Source organism: Mustela erminea, chromosome 19, assembly GCF_009829155.1.
Source record: "Mustela erminea isolate mMusErm1 chromosome 19, mMusErm1.Pri, whole genome shotgun sequence".
NCBI lineage: Eukaryota > Metazoa > Chordata > Mammalia > Carnivora > Mustelidae > Mustela > Mustela erminea.
In genome coordinates, this window is record NC_045632.1 from 47,579,109 (window position 1) to 47,598,005 (window position 18,897).

At 39.1% G+C, this 18,897-nt stretch overlaps 1 protein-coding gene across 5 annotated transcripts in view; it reads left to right on the forward strand.

Moving 5' to 3' along the window:
• HYDIN (HYDIN axonemal central pair apparatus protein) overlaps positions 1-18,897 on the forward strand; it is a 379,729-nt gene that overhangs the window by 82,310 nt on the left and 278,522 nt on the right. For all 5 annotated transcript variants that reach the window (XM_032326077.1, XM_032326076.1, XM_032326075.1 and 2 more), the window contains 4 exons: positions 2,796-2,953; positions 4,956-5,078; positions 11,022-11,141; positions 14,680-14,814. In XM_032326077.1, coding sequence (XP_032181968.1) covers positions 2,819-2,953; positions 4,956-5,078; positions 11,022-11,141; positions 14,680-14,814 — 513 coding nt within the window. In that variant the 5' untranslated portion in view covers positions 2,796-2,818. The remainder of the gene's footprint in view (positions 1-2,795; positions 2,954-4,955; positions 5,079-11,021; positions 11,142-14,679; positions 14,815-18,897) is intronic.

The following is an 18,897-nucleotide window of genomic DNA, read 5'->3' on the forward strand; positions in this document are numbered from 1 at the left end:
ACACGTGGTCTTTTGTGACTGGCTTCTTTTACTGAGCATCCTATTTTTGAGGTTCTTCCGTGTCTCTGTGACCCAAGAGGGTATTTCAGGCTCAACCCCTGGGTTCTGGGATTTTCACAGAGACATCTTGTCTGTGGGTAGTTTTTATTTGGTCTTTTTGCGGGAGACTGAAGTTGGCTCTCACCCATTCCAACATGCTGCTGACATCACTTCCCATATTACCTTGTGTTGTACAATTAGACGCATCACCATTGATTCATTGTCTTTCTCTGTTTAGTATGGCTACTTTGCTTTTTCTAATTTCTTTTGGTATTTAGGAAGGTTTATGTTGAGTAGTTTTTGGTATATAAACTCTTTAAAATGGCTACATTAGTAATTTATTGCTGTATAATAAATTATCCTAAAATTAGTAGCTTAAAATGGTGAATATTAGTTCTCTCATAGTTTCTATGGGTCAGGAATCTAGGTGTGGCTTATTAGTTGGGTGCTTCCTCTTCAGCGTCTGTTATGCATCTGCAGGCAAGCTGTTGGCTGGGCCTCTAGTCATCTAAAGGCTCAAATGGGGCTGGCAAGTCTGCCTTCAGGCTCATTCACAGGGTTGTTGGCAGGTCTCAGGAGACCCACTTCCAAGATCACTCATGTCATTGTTAGCGGTCATGGTCCCTCACCACGTGGGTCTCTCTCTAAGCTTTCTGAGTGTCCTCACAGTGTGGCAGCTAATGATCTGAGAGGGTGCCAGACAGTACCCAAGATGGATCCAAGTCTCTTTAAAAGCAATCTCGGGGGCACCTGGGTGGCTCAGTGGTTGAGCCTCTGCCTTCAGCTCAGGTCGTGATCTCAGGGTCCTGGGATCAAGTCCCGCATTGGGTGCTCTGCTCGGCGGGGAGCCTGCTTCCCTCTCTCTCTCTCTCTGCCTCTCCGCCTATTTGTGGTCTCTGTCAAATAAATAAAATCTTAAAAAAAAATAAAAGCAATCTCAGAAGTGGCATTCATCAATGTGTTGTATTATGTTTGTTAGAATACCTAAGGACAGCCCACAGTCAAGGGCAGGGCATTAGCAAATACATGCGTGCTTGGAAACAGGTGTCATTGACTGCCATCTAATGGGCTTTCTACCCTAATTCCCATAAGCTCCTTTATTCTACCTGGGTAAATAGTTTGACTCCTACCTAATAGTGTTAATGATCTTGTTTTACTTTTCTATTTTTTTACTCTTCTTTTAAAATTGCATTCTTTCAAGTTTTTCAGAAAATATGCTTAAACCCTATATTCTCCTCATGTCTTCAACTTCATTATTAAAATTAACTCTATAATTAAATACATGAAATGTTCATTGTAAGTCCTTTCGTTGAGGTTCCCCAATCATCTATTGGTTGGCTGAAGCCCATCATCTAGTACATTCCTCAGGAAGGGAACTTGTTCACAATTTTCCCTGAGCTTTTACATGTTCAAAACTCCCTTTCTGTAGCTTTGGTATTTGAGGGAGAGCTTGGCTGTATATAAAATTCTTTGGCTCTTACTTTTTAAAGTTTTGGAAAATATTGTCCTTCACTTTCCCAGTTTTTAGGTTCCTTTTTCAAGGTCCATTGACATCTAATTCTCTTGCCCCTCTAAGTTATTTTACCTTTTTTGCCTGGAAGCTATGAGAAGTTTAAAAATTTCTCTAAAAGTCTAATAGTTGTGCTAAGATATAATTTAGAGTTGACCATCTGCATCTGTCTTCATAGACACCTACCAGTCCCTTTTCATTATGTTTTCTTTATGGGGGGGGGCTTTTTATTGGATGATAGTTTTAAATATTAGTTCCACTCTAGAACTTTATTTTTCTTCTTCATGGGTTCTGTTTATAATGTACTGGATCTTCTTTTTGACTGTCTGCTATTTCAATCATTTGTTCTTTTATTTATTTTTTTTTACCTTTTAAAACATTTTATATTCATTTCCTGGGGTGTTTTACTGCTTTACTTTACTGCATTTTCATTCAAATCTATTTTTCTTTATGTACCTCTTTCCTCACTGTTTTGGTCTGGTAATAACTTATTGTCTTGTGAGCTTTTTAATGACTTTTATGGTTTCTTACTTGACATTGTATCCAAGCATTTTTAGTTTTTGTTTGTGTTTTTTGGGCAGAGTTGGATAAACTAGTCAACTATTACTGAAAACAGAAATCCCCACTTGTCACAAATGGGCCTCCATGGTTGCAACTGTTCTACTAAAAGGCATAAGGAAGGATATATAGAGGGGAGATGTCCTATCTCTTTGATTTCTAGATACAGAGTGGCTGTTTAATGACTTATTTATGACCATAAATGTCAAAAATTTTCCAGAAACTTCCTCTTCCTTATCTCATACTGCCTTTTTAGTCTCTGCTCAGCTTGAAGGCCTGAAGCCTTATGTTTTTTTCTGTTTGGAGGCCATCATGAGAGAGAATTGTTAAATAAATATAAAGTAGCAAACAATGAAGTGTATTTATTGGGCAGTGTTTGTTTATCTGGGATGATAAAAGTACCAAATGTAGGAACTACATGTATATCTGGGTCTTCCTTGAGCTCAGTCCAGAATCACTTGGTTTGTCTAAAGGGCTTCCTAGACTTTGGGCTAAGGTTAAACCTGGACTAATTACATGGAATAGACTTCTCTAGTTAAGGCATTTGTTACAAACATTTGATGTATTTTTGAAGATTAGTCTTTTCTAAACATTTTGTATTTGAAAAATCTTAAAAAAAAAATTGTGACCTGTATTCAGGAATTAACTCTATTTGTTCTAAAACCCCCCCTTTTTTTTTCACTTCTAGGTGAATGAAGGAAATAACTAAAAATGACCAGTAGAAGACTCGAGGAGTCTATGGGGGCTGTTCAGATGGGGTTAGTCAGAATGCTGAAAGGATTCCAAAGCAAGGTTCTGCCACCCTTGAGTCCAAGGGTGGTTACAAAAGAAGAAGCAAATCCAATGGTAATGTACCCGAGACTTTCAAGTGTGAAAGACTTAATGCAGTCTCCTCAGGAGGGTGACAGCTGCTACTTGGCATTCTCAGAACTCAGGGAATTACTGACTTACAATATCGATGTAGGTAACATGGCAGCTTGCTGCGGAGCAGAGGCTCCTCTTAAAAGCCCAAGAAGTTTTTGAAATTACATGCCTCAAAGTAGAGACTTGAATTGCTTAAGCTAATCAGTTGAAGTAAGACTATGCAATGAAATTATGGTGGTTTTCTAAATGTTAGGTTGAACCCTATGAGACTGCTTTGTGTGTAGTTCAAAAACAACGAGGTATCAGAATTTCGTAGGGTTTGACCTCAACAGTGTAATACCTATTGACTGGCAAGAGTTATTTCTGTTTGCATATTTGTAGAACAGAGAGTATCAAAATGATGACTATATGGTATCAAGGAAAAATACACTTTTTCTCTGTCCTTCAAAATAAAACATACTTCTATTTTTAATAGGTTATAGTAATGTGATGAGAATGGAATTATAAACTACATGCTATAGAAAGTATCAGTAACAATTTACAGGGTTCAAGATAGTATTCATCAAATTTTAAAAGCCAGACTCAAGTTATGTTCCGAGGAAAAAAAATAAAACCTATCATCACTCTCTTTTGTGGTGGTCATCATTTCAAATTTAAACTCCTGACTTTTTGCTTTTAAGACTTTATTATTTTTATTTAAACTGTGACACAGCTGATACCTCTTAACATTTCAGTATTCAAATCTGGGTTCCAATCAAGAAGAACCTAAAAAAAAAAACAAGTAAGAAGCAGCATTAGAAATATGCTTTCATTTATATGGATTCAATCACAGAAATTAATTTTGTAGGGATTTTGAAGAGCATTGATTTTAACCCAAGGTGAAACGAATCAGCTAAATTATATACCTCTGGCTGTTTTAAAAGTCTTGGTGCATACTTAAGCATTATGTTGCTGTGAATGATCATCCTCCCCTTGCATATAAAGCAAACCCTGGAACATTCCAGAACAACAATAAGTAAATAATTGTGTTTGGTCCTGGGTAAATAAGTCTTGTTGGGTTATTTAAATGCCTTTATTTAAATGATAGGTTACATTTTTTTTTTTTCTCATAACATGAGAAAGTGTTAAAGCATTTGTGTTCCTGTTTTGGTGTGAGTAGAAGTGGCTGCTGGATCTGATCATGGGTTTAGGGCTCTTTTAAAACAAGGTCTAAACGTGCTCCTGGGATTTCTAAAAAGTTCAAACTCATTCCTAAGCTGTGCATTCACACTCCCTAGATCCTTTCTTTCTTTTTTTTTTTTTTAAGATTTTATTTATTTATTTAACACAGAGAGAGATCAAAAGTAGGCAGAGAGGCAGGCAGAGAGAGAGAGGAGGAAGCAGGATCCCCACCGAGCAGAGAGCCCAATGCGGGGCTCGATCCCAGAACCCTGGGATCATGACCCAAGCCGAAGCAGAGGCTTTAACCCACTGAGCCACCTAGGTGCCCCAGATCCTTTCTATTTCACAAGATTCCTCTTTAACCTGCTGTAGTGGGATAGCTAAATACCCAAACTTTGCTTGTTTGTTGTAACTTCAACTGAGAACTAGAAGCATTTCATATTCCTCAGCTCTGAACACCAGAAGTGATTTTTGGAAGTAGGGTTGTACGCTCAGATGCTTCATCTGAGCGTAAATGTTAAACTCTTTGGATATGTTCTAGTGCAATTTCTTGACTCCCCACCCCCCCAGTTTCTTTTGTGTGATTTCTTCAAAATCGCATGTCATTTCAAATTAGTGTACAAAGAGCTCAAAAGTGCACAGGTACTTCTCTTGTATTATTTAGTTAATTTAAATATTTCATAAGGGAACTTAGTGGCATTCCACAATTACCCTGAAAGCTGCAAACACAAATTATTCATTACCGGCACTTATGAAAACACTTTTTTGGTATAACCATTTATGAATCTTCAGCTGTTTTTTATTTTTTTATTCTTTAATCTAGCTGACACCCTCGGAATTCCTGAAGGAAATGTCCCTCACCACAGAGCAGAGACTGGCTAATACACGTTTGATGTGCCGACCACAGATCATCGAACTTTTAGACATGGGGGAAACACATCAAAAGGTAGCTACCTCCTGTCATACTTGTTAATGAGGCAGGCTCTGGAATAATGTGAACATTCTAGAACAACAGGAACTAAGTCATGGTTATTGTTTCCAGGCTAATTCCTTATTGAGTTTGTGTTATATATTCTTTTTCTACCTCTTTTGATCTTGATATTTGTTGATTTAATATGGATAGAATTATAATTAATAAGTACAAATAACTTTTGACTAGTCACGTTTCTTAGTTACTTCTGGATGTTATTGTTTATAAGTCAGGAGTAGTTCCAAGGATTATAGTGGCCAAATCCAATTAAGTCATCTTCTTAACACAGCAATAAATCCCATCTTCCCTGAGCTGTCATCACTAGAAAGGAAGAAGGTGGAATTGTTTATTAAAGGCGGCATTTGTTATCTGTTCTGGCTCACTTCCAACAGCAAATGTATTCATTTAGTTTCTAAAGAATAGTTATTTTAACCTGTTTTTATATTCTAATGTAAACCATGAATTCCAGGCTTTAGGAGTATATGGCTATAAAATAAGGTCTTATTTCCTACTTTTAAATTAATTTCTTCAATTAGATGCTTTACTTTTTATGTACAAATTATGGTAGGAACTTCCATTCGTCAAACTGATGGAGATCTGCCTCCTCTTAAAGGCTTTCCTCAGCTAATCCTGAGAGATTTTCAGAGATCTTTCCCCCGTCATGAATGAGTTCCTAAGGCTCTTTTGCACTTGCTGCAGCACCACTGCCTTCCCTGTGTAGGATCTACACAAAATTTGCTCTTCCTCTGAGCCTTGCAAATTTAGTTATGGTTTCTTCTCTTTTTTGAGGCCAGTAGCATGGCTTCTCCCAATACTAACTTATCCTGATCAAGGGCTATTTGCTCCTTTCCCATCACGTAACTGAGACCAGCCTTATTTTCCTGCATGTACTGCTTGTATGTGTTTTTTTTTTTTAAGATTTTATTTATTTGACAGAGATCACAAGTAGGCAGAGAGAGAGGAAGGGAAGCAGCCTCCCTGCCGAGCAGAGAACCTGATGTGGGGCTCAATCCCAGGACCCTGGGATCATGACCTGAGCCAAAAGCAAGGGTTTAACCCACTGAGCCACTCAGGCGCCCCTGCTTGTGTGTGTTTTAACATATTTTGACCCCTGCTATGAAGGATGACATAATTAGTACACTTTACTGTGTTTCATCATTTCTCCTTTTTCTTTCTTAACTCATTTGGTTATTTTTACTTTATTTTCTGGAGTTTTATTTGTTCCTAGTTGGGCGACAGTCATCTTTCACCAATCTCTTCAAGAAGAGCCTATGGATACTATACTTCCTTGGTTTTTTGTTTAACAATATATGCCTATTTCCTTTATATCAAATTTCAGATTTTCCCCATAAAAGCTGTGCAGGCATTTTCCTCACTACCTTCTGGCTTTAATGGTAAGCAGAAATATGATGCATAATGGTATGCAGAAGTGTGATGAAGCCAGCTTGATTTATCCCACTACAGATATGTCAGTCTTTTAGCTCTTATGGCCAAAGACTGTTTATTCTAATTTAGTATGCAGTAATTTTTTAAACTTTTCTTGAGATACTATCACGTATCTTTAGTTTACTTCTAGAAAAATTTTCTTGAACGACCCAGGATTTGTTCTTGCCATTTTTCATTCTTCTTGAGGACTATCAATTATGAATATGTTGGACCTTCTTTGTCTACCTTTCTACATATTGTATTCCCTTGCCAACCATTTTAATTTTCTGTTCATTTCCATTTCATTGTAATTATTTCCATCAGGTTATACTCTATGTTCCTTACTTTGAATCTTGTGTATATGTGTTTCTCTTATCATTCATCCTTGAGTTTGACCAGTTCAGTACTTCTGGATTGTCTCACAGCATTAGTCTCAGCATCCCTTTTTATTTACTTGTAGCTCAGCTATCATATTCCTTTTATTTTCTTCCTACTTCACTGGTTGTTTTTATCTTCTTTTATTTTTTGGGTCACTCTCCTGTTCCTGATCACTAAATGTTGGAACTCCCCAGTACTTGGTCCTTGAACTTGGTTTTCTTTTGAACTCATTCTTCAAGTGACCCCTTCTAGGAGCAGGCTTTAAATTCTACTTTTTTAAATGTTTACTTTCACAACTGTTTATCTTGCTGTGGCCCATCCTCTGAACTCTGGGTCAGTTATTCAGCCCAATGAATGATTGGCAGCTCAAACTTAAAATATTCAAGCTCTAATTTTTGTGTTTCCTTCATTCCCTAAAGACACAATCTTGTCTCTTTTGTCTCCTCCATCTAGTATATATTTTCTCAGGCCAGAAACCTACCTTGGGATTATCTCTGATGCTCTTTTTTTCTTTCATCTTATATGAAATCCAATGACAAGCGCTATAAACTTCCGCTTTCACAAATATGGCTTTAATCAAACTGCTTCTCACCAGCTGCACCAATACCCTCCCAGTTCAAACCACCATTCTCTAGACTACTGAAATAGTCTCCATGTTTCCATCTCATTCCACCATCATCAATTCTGCACAAAGAAGAAAGAATGATTTTTTAAAAATGTAAACTGGGACATGTTACTTCCATGTGTAAGGCCATCCAGCAGCTTCCTCTTACCCTCAGAGATATAGGGTCCTGCATTGTCTAATCCTATTTCCCTCACAGACCTCTTTCCCTTCCACTCTTCCCTAGCTCATTCTCTCTAGCTGTGCCCCCTCCCCTTTTGTTGCTCTTCGAACACTCAATGATAATCCACCCCTCAGGACCTTTGCACCTGCTAGTCATTCTAACTGTAATCTATTCTCTCAGATCTTTGCAGGATTTGCTTAGATCTCTGCTTGGATGTATTTTCCTCAGAGAGGCTCTCCCTTGACACCTGTTGAAAAGAGCATACACCTTGCATTCACACTCTCTCCATGTCTGTTAGTTTTCTCTGTAGCCAAATCACTGCCTGACCTCATATTATACATTTCTTTATTTTTTATCCATTTCCCCAAGAATGTCAGCTTCATGAGGGCAAGGGCTTTGTTGGCTTTGCTCACTACTGTGTGCTTAACATTTGGAGAATATTGGAAACTCAATTAGTATTTATGAGTGAACACATGAATTTTTCATCACTTTGATTGCTTAAGTCCTCCCTGCCTCTTAATTATTTGCTTTGTGGTTTCATATTTTTTTCCATTATGTCTTTTGGGTTTATAGTCAAACAGTGTAGCCAATATTTTCACTGGTTCATGGCAACTTTCCTATTAACTCTTCTTCACTTGCCATTTTCTTTATCCCTTTGTTTTCCTTGAATATTTTTGCACTGATCTTGATTTATCAAGATATTACTATTATTGTTACCACTCATTTTTGGAGGGAAGAGGGACATTTTTCCCGGACTTGTGATCTGCAGGAAATTCTTGTTGGGGCATGTCCTAGTGGTGCCCCAGACCAATAGGAATCCTTCATGATTCTCAGCACAGCATTTTATGAAAGAGGATTGTGTGCATGTGTTTATTTGGAAGGGGGCTGAGAGGAAGGAAGGAAGAATGAGCTGTGTTAGCCTTTTCCCAGAGTTGTGACTTGTGGGGGCCCTTAGGAATCAGAATCCTTCTCTTCTAGCCTGCCTCAGTGGAAAAACTCCTTCCTATAAACATGTGAATTTATGTGTTGCCCATTTGGCCTTGCCTTCCCTGCTGTTTCCTGGTGCCAAATGGCATACAGGTAATTTCTTATTGACATTCCTAGTATTCCAAACAAGGAGTTGGTGTTTTTGCCTATCAGAGTATGCCACCTGCTTAAGAGGTCTGTATAGTGCAAGCCTTACCTGAGATCTGAAATTGTGGACGTTCTCACTGGGTATCTCTTAACCCTGGTTATTTGTGGCAGGAGGGGTGGGGAAGGGAGCTCAAGCTGCCAGTTAAAACCTATACAAAGTCCATCTTGGAGTCTGTCATTTATGCTGAAATCCATTGTTTCCTCTGCACTATAGGGCCTCTGTCATAGGTCCAGTGATCTGTTTCTGGACTTATCCACACCACTGGTCAGTTTATTCAAATCCAAAACATGGTATTTAATTGCTCTCTCTCTCTATATATATATTTATTTATTTCATATAAATATTAATTTATTTCACTATAATAAAAGCAGTGGCAGAAGAGGGGCAGAGGGACGGAGAGAATTATAAGCAGGCTCCATGCCCAGGGCAGAGCCTATTGGGGGGCTTGATATCACAACCCTGAGATCAAAACCTGAACCAAAACCAAGAGTTTGACACTTAACCGAGCCACCCAGGTGGTCCCCAAAACTATATATATATATATATATATATATATATATATATATATATATATATATATATATAAAATATATATATATATATAATATATATATATATATTTGACAATTTTATTTATTTATTTGACAGACAGAGAGAGAGAGATCACAAGCAGGCAGGGAGGCAGGCAGAGGGGGAGGGGGAAGCAGGCTCCCCGTTGAGCAGAGAGCCCAATGCTGGCTCAGGACCCTGAGATTGCAACCCAAGCTGAAGGCAGAGGCTTAACCCATTGAGCCACTCAGGTGCCCCCTTTTTAATCAATTTCTAATGTTAAAACAACTTTAAACTTCTGAGACCAACCCAATTTGGTCATGATATGTTATCCTTTTTATATATTGTGGGTTTCAGTTTACTAATGTTTTGTTCCTTAAAAAAAAAAAAATCTATTGTATATAACTAAGATTAGCCTATAGTTTTCCTTTCTCCCGCTATGTTTCTTAGTTATAAGAAAGTTGTGCTACCATCATCAATTTGGGAGATATTAATTTTGTTTCTTTCCTTTGGGAGAGTTTCTATAATATTCATGCTTTTTCTTTAAATGTTTGCTAGAATTTGCTTGTAAAGTTATTTGGGCTGGCGTTTTCTCTATCAAAAGTTTTTACTTACAGATTCAATTTCGTAGTTCAAGAACTGCTCATATTTTCCATTTCTTCTTGTGCTAGTGTTGATAAATTGTATTTTCTTAGGATTTGTAACTTTAATCTAAATTTTCACATTTCTTGACATAATACCCAGTTATTATCTTTTCAGTTAGTTCAGTTTCTGTTGTAATGTCCTTATTTTCATTCTTTATATTGGCTCTTTGTGACTTCTGTCTTGTTTTCTTTTTTTTCCATTTATTTATTGTCAGCATAACAGTATCATTATTTTTTCACCACACCCAGTGTTCCGTGCAATCCGTGCCCTCTATAATACTTTCTTGACCATACTCACCAGTTATTTTGTCAATTTTATTAGTCTTTAAAGGCTTGACTTTTGGCTCTGTTGATTCTGTAGTTACTTTCCATTTTATGAATTTTTATTGTTTTGGTTATATCATTTTTTTCATTTTGTTTGGTTTTTTTAATGTTTGCTATTGCTTTTCTAAATTATTGAGATGAATGCTTACATCTTCATTTTGCAGACTATACTAAGGTGCCCCAGGGTGCAACTATGTACTCACAGAGCAACATGGAATATTCTAAAATTTCAAGGAGACATGGCAATGCTCAAAACCTATTGGATTCTACCCAAGCTAATAGCTTGAGATAATTTATACTTTTAACATTAGATTGTACTGTCTTGTTAAGCTCTTCAGTTCCTTCACATAGATATTTGTTGATAGAGTTTTTCTTGTTATTTTCATAGGGAAATCATGACCTTATTCACCATTGCTATAAATGGAAGTTTTGGGTTGGTGTTCTAATTAGCCTGTATTTTTTAAACGAGGATCAAATCTTCTACTTTCTTTTGTATTAAACAAATTGTTCACAATAACTTCAGTACTTATAACAATTATTGCCTATAGTAGTTACCCCCTTCTGAGTGTTTTGTATGTTTTTAGTATTAACATCCATAGGTCTATGTAGTATTTTCATTTATTGCCCTGTCATTTCTGCCACTGTGGGACTGTATAATGAATTTACTCTTTCAATGCAGTCCTCAGGAGTTGACCTGGATCAGGCATTATTCCAGCCCTTTCCATCAGAAATTGTATTTCAGAACTATACTCCCTGTGAAGTCTATGAAGTTCCACTCATTTTGAGGAATAATGACAAAGTGAGTATGTTTGCTGGATGTACCTTTTATTGATATGTAAGGGATTAAATAAAGTGGGATCCTATAGGGTCTTAGATGAATTCTTTAATTTGAGAGGCCTAGAAAAGTAGATTAAAAACATGCACTTTGACTATAAGTTTAATGAAGACAAGATTGGTGTTGATTTACTCATGTGTGTTCCGACCGAGATCAGTGTCCACCAGATGATCAACTCCCAATATGTATAGTAACATTTTGTTGAGTAAAATACTAGCTAGGTAAATGTCTCAATTTTTTAAAAAATGTTTATTTGTTTATTTTAGAGAGAAAGAGAGTGAATGGTGGTGGTGGGGTTATGGGCAGGGAGTGAGAGAGCCTTAAGCATACTCTTCTCTAAGCATGGGCTCGATCTCATGACCCCAAGACCATGACAGGAGCTGAAACCTAGAGTTGGCTGCTTAACTGACTGAGATACCAAGGTGCCCCAAATGTCATGAAATTCTTATGTGTGACCAGTTTAGCTAGGTTTTCAGTCAAACAGGGTAAAATGTACATTTATGTTTTCTGCATTAGGGCCTCTGTAAACTCTACTCATATGAATTGCAGTTGTTGAGGTAAATTATTTGTACTTTATAAATTGTACTTTTTTAAAAACTTCAAAACAAATGTATCTCCCTTTCTCCTTTTTCTTTCTCCAAACTTCAAAACAGATATATCTCTCTTTCTCCTTTTTCATTCTCCTCCTTTCTACCTTAGATAGCCTTCAAATTTTTGTCTACAGATCATTTTGGACAGCTTCTCACAATGTCTATACCTTGGCCTTTTGTCGTGGCAACTGAGAGTTTCTTCTCCATCCATATGCCTTTTTCCCCGCTAGAGATAAATTATGGTTTACTTCAAGAAAAGGTATTAAGTGCCTGAAGAGTTCCTTGACATCTAACAATAATGGAAGAAAGAATAATGTGGGAAGTCAGCATGAAGCACAGTTAAATGTGAAAAGTAATCAGAAGGAGAGAAAAGCATCTGAGAGATACTGAACTTCAGATGTGGAGACAGGTAGGAATACCTCAGGAGTTCAAGAATGTGGAGACAAAAATTCTAGCTGTAAGAAAAAGAAGGAAAATAAATGAAGACTATGCAAGAAAACTTTTAGTTATATTTGGTACAATAGCTCATTAAAGGAATCACTGATGCCTTTCAGAGATCAATGGGGTGATGTGGTGACAGCAAAGTCAGACTCTGGAGAAAATAGTATATTTAGTTCTTGGCTACAGGAGTGTTAGCAAGAGAAGCTCAAGGGACAGAAGTTAAAAGGGTAGGCAGAGAGAAGAAAAAGAATCTGAGATGCTCAGAATTATGCCCCTAGACCTCAAGAAGAGATGTATTCCATAGACATCAGGACTCTCTCTTTTCATATAGGCTGCCAACAAGTTCTCTTTGTCAATTCCAGTTCTTTTTTTCCCTTTCTCCATGACTTTTTGACTCTTGCTCAAGTATTTTAAGGCTGTTAAAGACAGAGAGGAGCTAGCCCAAGGGATATTTTGATCACTCTTCCTTGGCCCTAAACAAGAAACGATTGCCAGTGGGTATAATATGAGCAAGTAAAGAGTATGGGCCATTTTGTAAGTTTTGTCTGCCAAGGGGCACTAAGTTCTCATGGATAACTCTTGATTCAATGCTGCTACAGTGTGACCTCATGAAAGGAAGGTCTTCATCCAGGGAAAGCCCAGCTACAAAAAGTAGATTGATTTCTCTAGCCTAGGCAGGCTTGTCCTTGGGTAACTCACCCAAGAACAAGCCTGCTTCTCTACTTCCTTAGTTCATGGACTCATAAAGAACTGCTGGGATAGATATGGGGCACAGAAAAGTGCTTTCTATCTTATTTGCCATTTATTTCCTTCCTCATTGGCACTGAATGCAAAAGATAGAGCCTGTTTGGTCATTATTTCTCTGTCTCACAATACAAGGTGGGAGTAAGCTATGAACCCTCTACAAGGCTCAACTTGATTCTACTTAGGATATAATCATTAGAACCCAGACTCTAGAGTCAGACTAATTTGGTGGATTCCAGCCGAGCTGTCTCCTAGCTGCAGACCGTGGGTAAGTCACTTCACTACTCTGGGCCACGGTGGTACTAATAGTACCCATTTCAATCAACTGTGTGGAATATTAAATGAGGTAATGAACGCAAAGCCTTCAGCTCAGTGTCTGTCACATAGGAAGCACTAAACCATTATTATTGTCATTACTATTACTATTAGTACTGTTGTTGGTATTTTCCTTTTTCATTTTTAATCTATGATTCTGCTTTTGCCAGAAGTATTCTCAGCAAGCTTCCACAGTGGCGATCTGTCCATTGTAAATGACACTGCACCTTCCCCTTACCAGCAAAGCCAGATGGACTCCTATCACATTGGCATGTCTCTTCCTTAACCCCCACTCTCTAGCCTTAGCATCTGTCTGAATTCTCTCTCTGCATTTCTTCTTTCTTTGCCCATCTAGGTTTCAGTTTTAAGAGGTTGTGTGGGTTCTTTTGCCCTCATTTTGCACCTGAGACTTCTCTGTCACCTTTAACTATATAGTTCACTGTCTTCTGCCCCCCTTGAGTCTTCAAAAAAAAAATCTGTTCCCTTTCCTTGTGTCCCTGGAACCTCCACCCCCATTCTTCTTGCATTTGTATGTCTTTTATTTGCTTAGACTGTGTTAGATAAACAGAGATACGTACTCTGGGCAAGGCAAGCAGAGCAGAGCAGAGGAGGATTTGAAGAGAAGGAGAAGCTCTTTGAAGCCGCTCTGACACTGGCCTGGGGACCCCGTGCTATTGCTCTGTTCTTGCTCACAGTGGTGTCTACTGAGGACTGTGCCCCAGATGGAAGGTGGGCTGAGGCTGGGACTTGCTGAAGGACACTGAGGACAAGTGTCCTGTTCCGCGTCTGTAGAACGGGGGTCATAAGGTAGCTCTGAGGATATTGAGACGATTAAGGCCTGCCTTCTGTGCAGGGGCTGGTCCACAGCAGGCATGCAGGAAGTGTGAATTCTTCTCCCGGATCACTTCTCAAATGTTGGGAAATCCAGCTTACCTCTGCTGTGTGGCTGGGGTTTTAGCTGATCAAGCAATTCCTCTTCAAACATGGTCTTATTTATTTATTTAGATTTTAGTTATTTACTTGACAGAGAGAGAGCAAGGGCACAAGCAGGGGGAGCAGCAGAGGGAGAGGGAGATGTGGGGCGTGATCCCAGGATCATAGGTTCATGACTGGAACCAAAGGCAGACACTTACCCTACTGAGCCACCTAGGTGCCCCGTATCATTTAAATGATGCAATGAACAAAGGCTTGCAATAACAATAAAAATGAATAATAACTTCAGTAAAAATTAAAGCTCAAATGCACTGAGTGAGTCATCCCCTCTCACAGCTGAAATGGAAGTTAAGCCTTGACCAAGGTCGTGCGTGGCTAACGAGAAGCCGATGGAGATTTCCTGGTGGACAGCAAAGCCCATGCTTCAGCTTCTGCTTTTTCACAGGCACAGTGTCCACCGTGGTGTGTTTCTCTTGCAGATTCCAAGGTTGGTGAAAGTCACTGGGGAAAGTTCACCTTACTTTAAAGTCATCAGCCCCAAAGATTCCGGCCACAAAGTAGCTCCCGGCGTGCCATCTATATTCCGAATCCTCTTCTCTCCAGAGGAGAACAAGGTAGGAAAGTGGTCGAATACGTGTCGCTAGCGGTTTGTAATTCTGAACATTCGCCGAGGTGGTGCTGGTGCTGGTGCTGGCAGTGTTGTTGTCCGTGGTGCTGGTAGTTGTGTCACTGATAGTGTTGGTGGCAGTTGGTGGTGTTGAGGGGGTGGTGTTGGTGTCGATGGTGTTAGTGGTGGGGTTGGTTAGAGCAGCAGAACGGGTGGCCGAGAGGAGGGGGCAGCGCACCCCTGGGAATGAGGGAAGGGTTGTCAAAGAGACCCGAGGGCTTCCATGAGCTCTAAGTACCCGGGGTATAAAGAGGGGTCATCTTTGTGGGTGCTCCCCCACCCCCCTCACCTACCTCAGCATATTTATATTGGACTACGAGCCAGAGGGAAAAAAAGGAAAAGGTGTGCTCTAGATGCAGGCAGTCGAGGCAAAAGATAGAGATTGTGGCTTCTTGGAGATTTGGGATCTTAGTTAGTTGCGTCCCTCCTCCCTGGGTTCTAACAAGTTTAGAAGAGACCGAAGATCCAAATATTGATCATGGTAGGATTCTTATTAATGGCAGAGAATGTGGCCAGCACCTGAGGCCCGGAAAGAGCCTTCTCTTGCTCCCCAGTGTTGGCAGATAGCTGGGCTCTGAGGGGCTGACGTCCGGATAGCTCCGCTGAAGCCCGAGCAGACCAGCTAGAGCCAAGAGCAGGGACCTGCCCGGTCTGCTCAGCCCTGTCCACACCTCAAAAGGCCAGAAAGAGCCTAAGTTCAAAAACAGGCCATTTCCCCTCCACACGAGCCCAGCTCTGTTCCCAAACCCGTCCATTCTGAAGCCCTCTCAGTTGTAGAAATTCCAGTTCCTCCTGGAGGGAAGGACCAGCTAAGGGGGACTGAGGATGGAGGCTTCCTCCCCAGACCTTTTCCAGGATTTCAAAACTGTGGGTTGAGTTTTCTTCTCTGTGGACCAAAGTGGGGACGTGTGGGGAGGAGGAAAGGACTTTTACCGGCATAATTAAAGGAGTGAGGACAAAAACAAGGCTCAAATAGGCAGAATAAAATGTCAGGTTATATATAATGTTAATGGTGTGTGTTCGTCTGTATTGTGCCCTTAGGGTTAGAACCACAAAAGCATGTTAGAGACAGAAAGAACCAGCTTTGAATCCCTGCTTCTTCATCACTAATACCTATCAGCCACTTTAATGCCATTACCAGTATCACTGCCACTATTGCTACTATTCCTGCTTCCTGGAGAGCCCGGATAGAGAATATCATGTGGTCGGCCAAGTGTGTATCCCTCTAGTGAGTGGGTAGAAATTCTCTTATAATAATGCTGCTGTTATAATTCTGCCACTTTGTAGCGTTTGGGTTGTATTCATGGACCTATAATTTTGCCTGGGGCCCTAGGGAAATAAATGGAAAGATAAATAGTTCCAGAAGTAGTGAGGTTTTTGATGTGCTATTGTTGTTCTCTGCTATCACAGTCCTTGTTTTTTTTCTTGAGGATCTAGATCTGAGTACCATCTGTGAAGAGATTGGTATCGGATTTAGTTTGGGTGTCAAGTTTCTCCACTATCCTTTGGGTAGGAAGCCTTTGTGCAGCTTGAAATAGAAAGCTTGCTGGATTCGAGGAGCTGGAGTTCCTTACTTCTTTTCTGTGCTGGAGAAAATATGTCTTCTGTTGGATAAGTGTTGTTCTACCTGTAGGGAGTCTGGCTGAGAAATGCACACACGGGAGTTTCTGAGGAGGTGGAATGTTCTGTATGTGTGACAAGTGTGTGGGTTATATGGATGAATTCATTTGTCAAAATTGTATGTTTAATATTTATGCTTTCTAATATATCTAAATTCTACCTTAAAAACTATAAAATAGAATAATTGCAATGGAAGGGGGGAGTAGATGGAGATCTAGATGAAGCCAGGATGGCAGAAGGTGAATATTTGTTGAAGCTGGCTGGCAGGGGCCCAGCGCTTGTTAAGCTCTTTTGTTTTCTTTGTGTATGTTTTCAATTTTCCCTAAGCAGAAGCTGAAAGGGAAAGATTTTACTGATGCTTATCTATATAGCAAATAGAGAACCAAAATGTATGTTAGGTATGTTTGTATTTACGTGTAACTATGAAATGCTGAGCTTCCTGTTGAGGGTTATGACTTGGCTGTATTTTGTGGCTGCTTTTCTTACTCCTCGCTTTTGCATTCCCTCTTACCTTTCCATTTCACCAACAAACCCCTAATTAAAAAAAACCTTATTGACAAACTCCTGTCTATTGGCAAACCCCTAATTTAAAAAATAATTAAGTTGAAAGTTGTCTTACTGTTTCTTCTAAGTATTTGAATGTCATCAAAGTCTACATGCATGTAGGAGGAAACACAGAGTGAGAACAATGGCTACCTATGAGAAATTTAAGCAGCCAATTTTGGATACAGTCAGATTTTTCTGGGCTTGGCCTCCAAGCTATAATATAATTTACAGAATGTATTTTTCTAAAATATTGTGATTTCTCCTCTTGCTGGCTTGTCTAAGACTAATGGTGGGAATTTGGGGAAGCTCCTGCTGCTAGCTCTGGTCCCCCTTCTCTGCCAAGATCCTGTTGCACATGCCCCATCAGCAGGGTTCCTTCTCAGGAGTTTCTGCCGGTGAATCTGCATTCACTCACCGTTGGAAAGCCAGGGGACCCATGCACAGAAGGACCAGCAAGGGTGAGTTGTGCTGTCTGCAGTGCCGTTCCAGAACATGGCACAGGAGCCAGGTTTATTTCAGGGCAGAGAGAAGTCCGTCTTTTCACCGTGTCACTTTCTCTTCAGTTGGCCAAATTGATAGGCAACATACATATGTACTTTCCTTCCTTATCCCCTGCTGATGTGAGCACACTCCATTCTCATTTACCCTCCTCACATCTGGAGGGCGAGATATGTAAATTGCAGCATGCCACAGCTTAATAAGCCAGTCCCCTTTCAATTGGATTTTCAGCACCCATGTAGATTAGCCCCTCGAAGATGATAATATAATTTACATTTTTCCCTGTCATCTTTTAATCTGGCTTCCTGGGGTTTAACTTGTTAAGAATGTCAAGTGCCCAGATAACAGGTGCAGCAGATTCACTCTGGCTTCCCTTATCTCTTCTTGTCAAACAAACTTTAAAAAAAAATGATCTGATATCTTATTAATCTAATAATTCTGGTGTATGTCAATGTGGTAGAGATATATTAGTGTTCTCATTACACTGTAAAATTCTGGAGCCTTGCACTTTCCTTGACCTCTTGAATTTATATCTTTACTATTAGAAGGAGAATGAAAAGTATTAGGCTTTTGTAGGAAAGCAAAACTGGGTGCTTCCTTAGACTTAAGAAAGCATCTGTTTACTATAGAATTGTCATATGGATATAATTGTGGTGATTTAAAGAGCAATTTTATTGCTGTTATGTTTTAAGAAAAAATATAATGTGTCGTCAAAATAATTTTCCTGGTTTGCTACTATAAAATTTAAAAATTGTCCAAGAAGACTAGAAAAATGTTAACGTATTTTATGCTGTCCAGGTGTACAATGATAATGAATTATATTGTCAGTGTCTTTAATTAAAGTGTAGATGCCATAAAATTTTCCAGAATCAACCATTTTTGTTGGCAAAAACTGTGATAGGGATTTGTCTTCTTCCTGCCTGGAATTCGCCCTCCCTAAGTCTGTCTGAGTCATCCCATCACCCGAGTGCCTAGCACAGTGCCTGACAAATATGAAGCATGGAGTAAATATTTGTTGAGTAACATAAGTAAGTAAAAATTAATCTCCAAAAATCTAGGGAAGTTTCTTTAACTTGAGGATGGCCTACAGGTGATCAAAGCAAAAACATTTAAAAAGGGCTAAAATATCTTCTTGTGCCATTGAATGTATTAGACTTTCACTTTTTCTTGTTTTTCTCCATTTTATGTCACATCTTCAGTGAGTGTCTGTCACTACTGTTTAGCATTCTGAACTTGATAAACATCGTTTTGTAGTAAAGCTAACAAGGCTATTGGGAATTCTCTTTGTGAAGAACTCTTGATAGTTTAGTACAAAAATGAAGATATTAAAAATGAGTAATATTCTTTCATTCACTCTAGGCCAAGA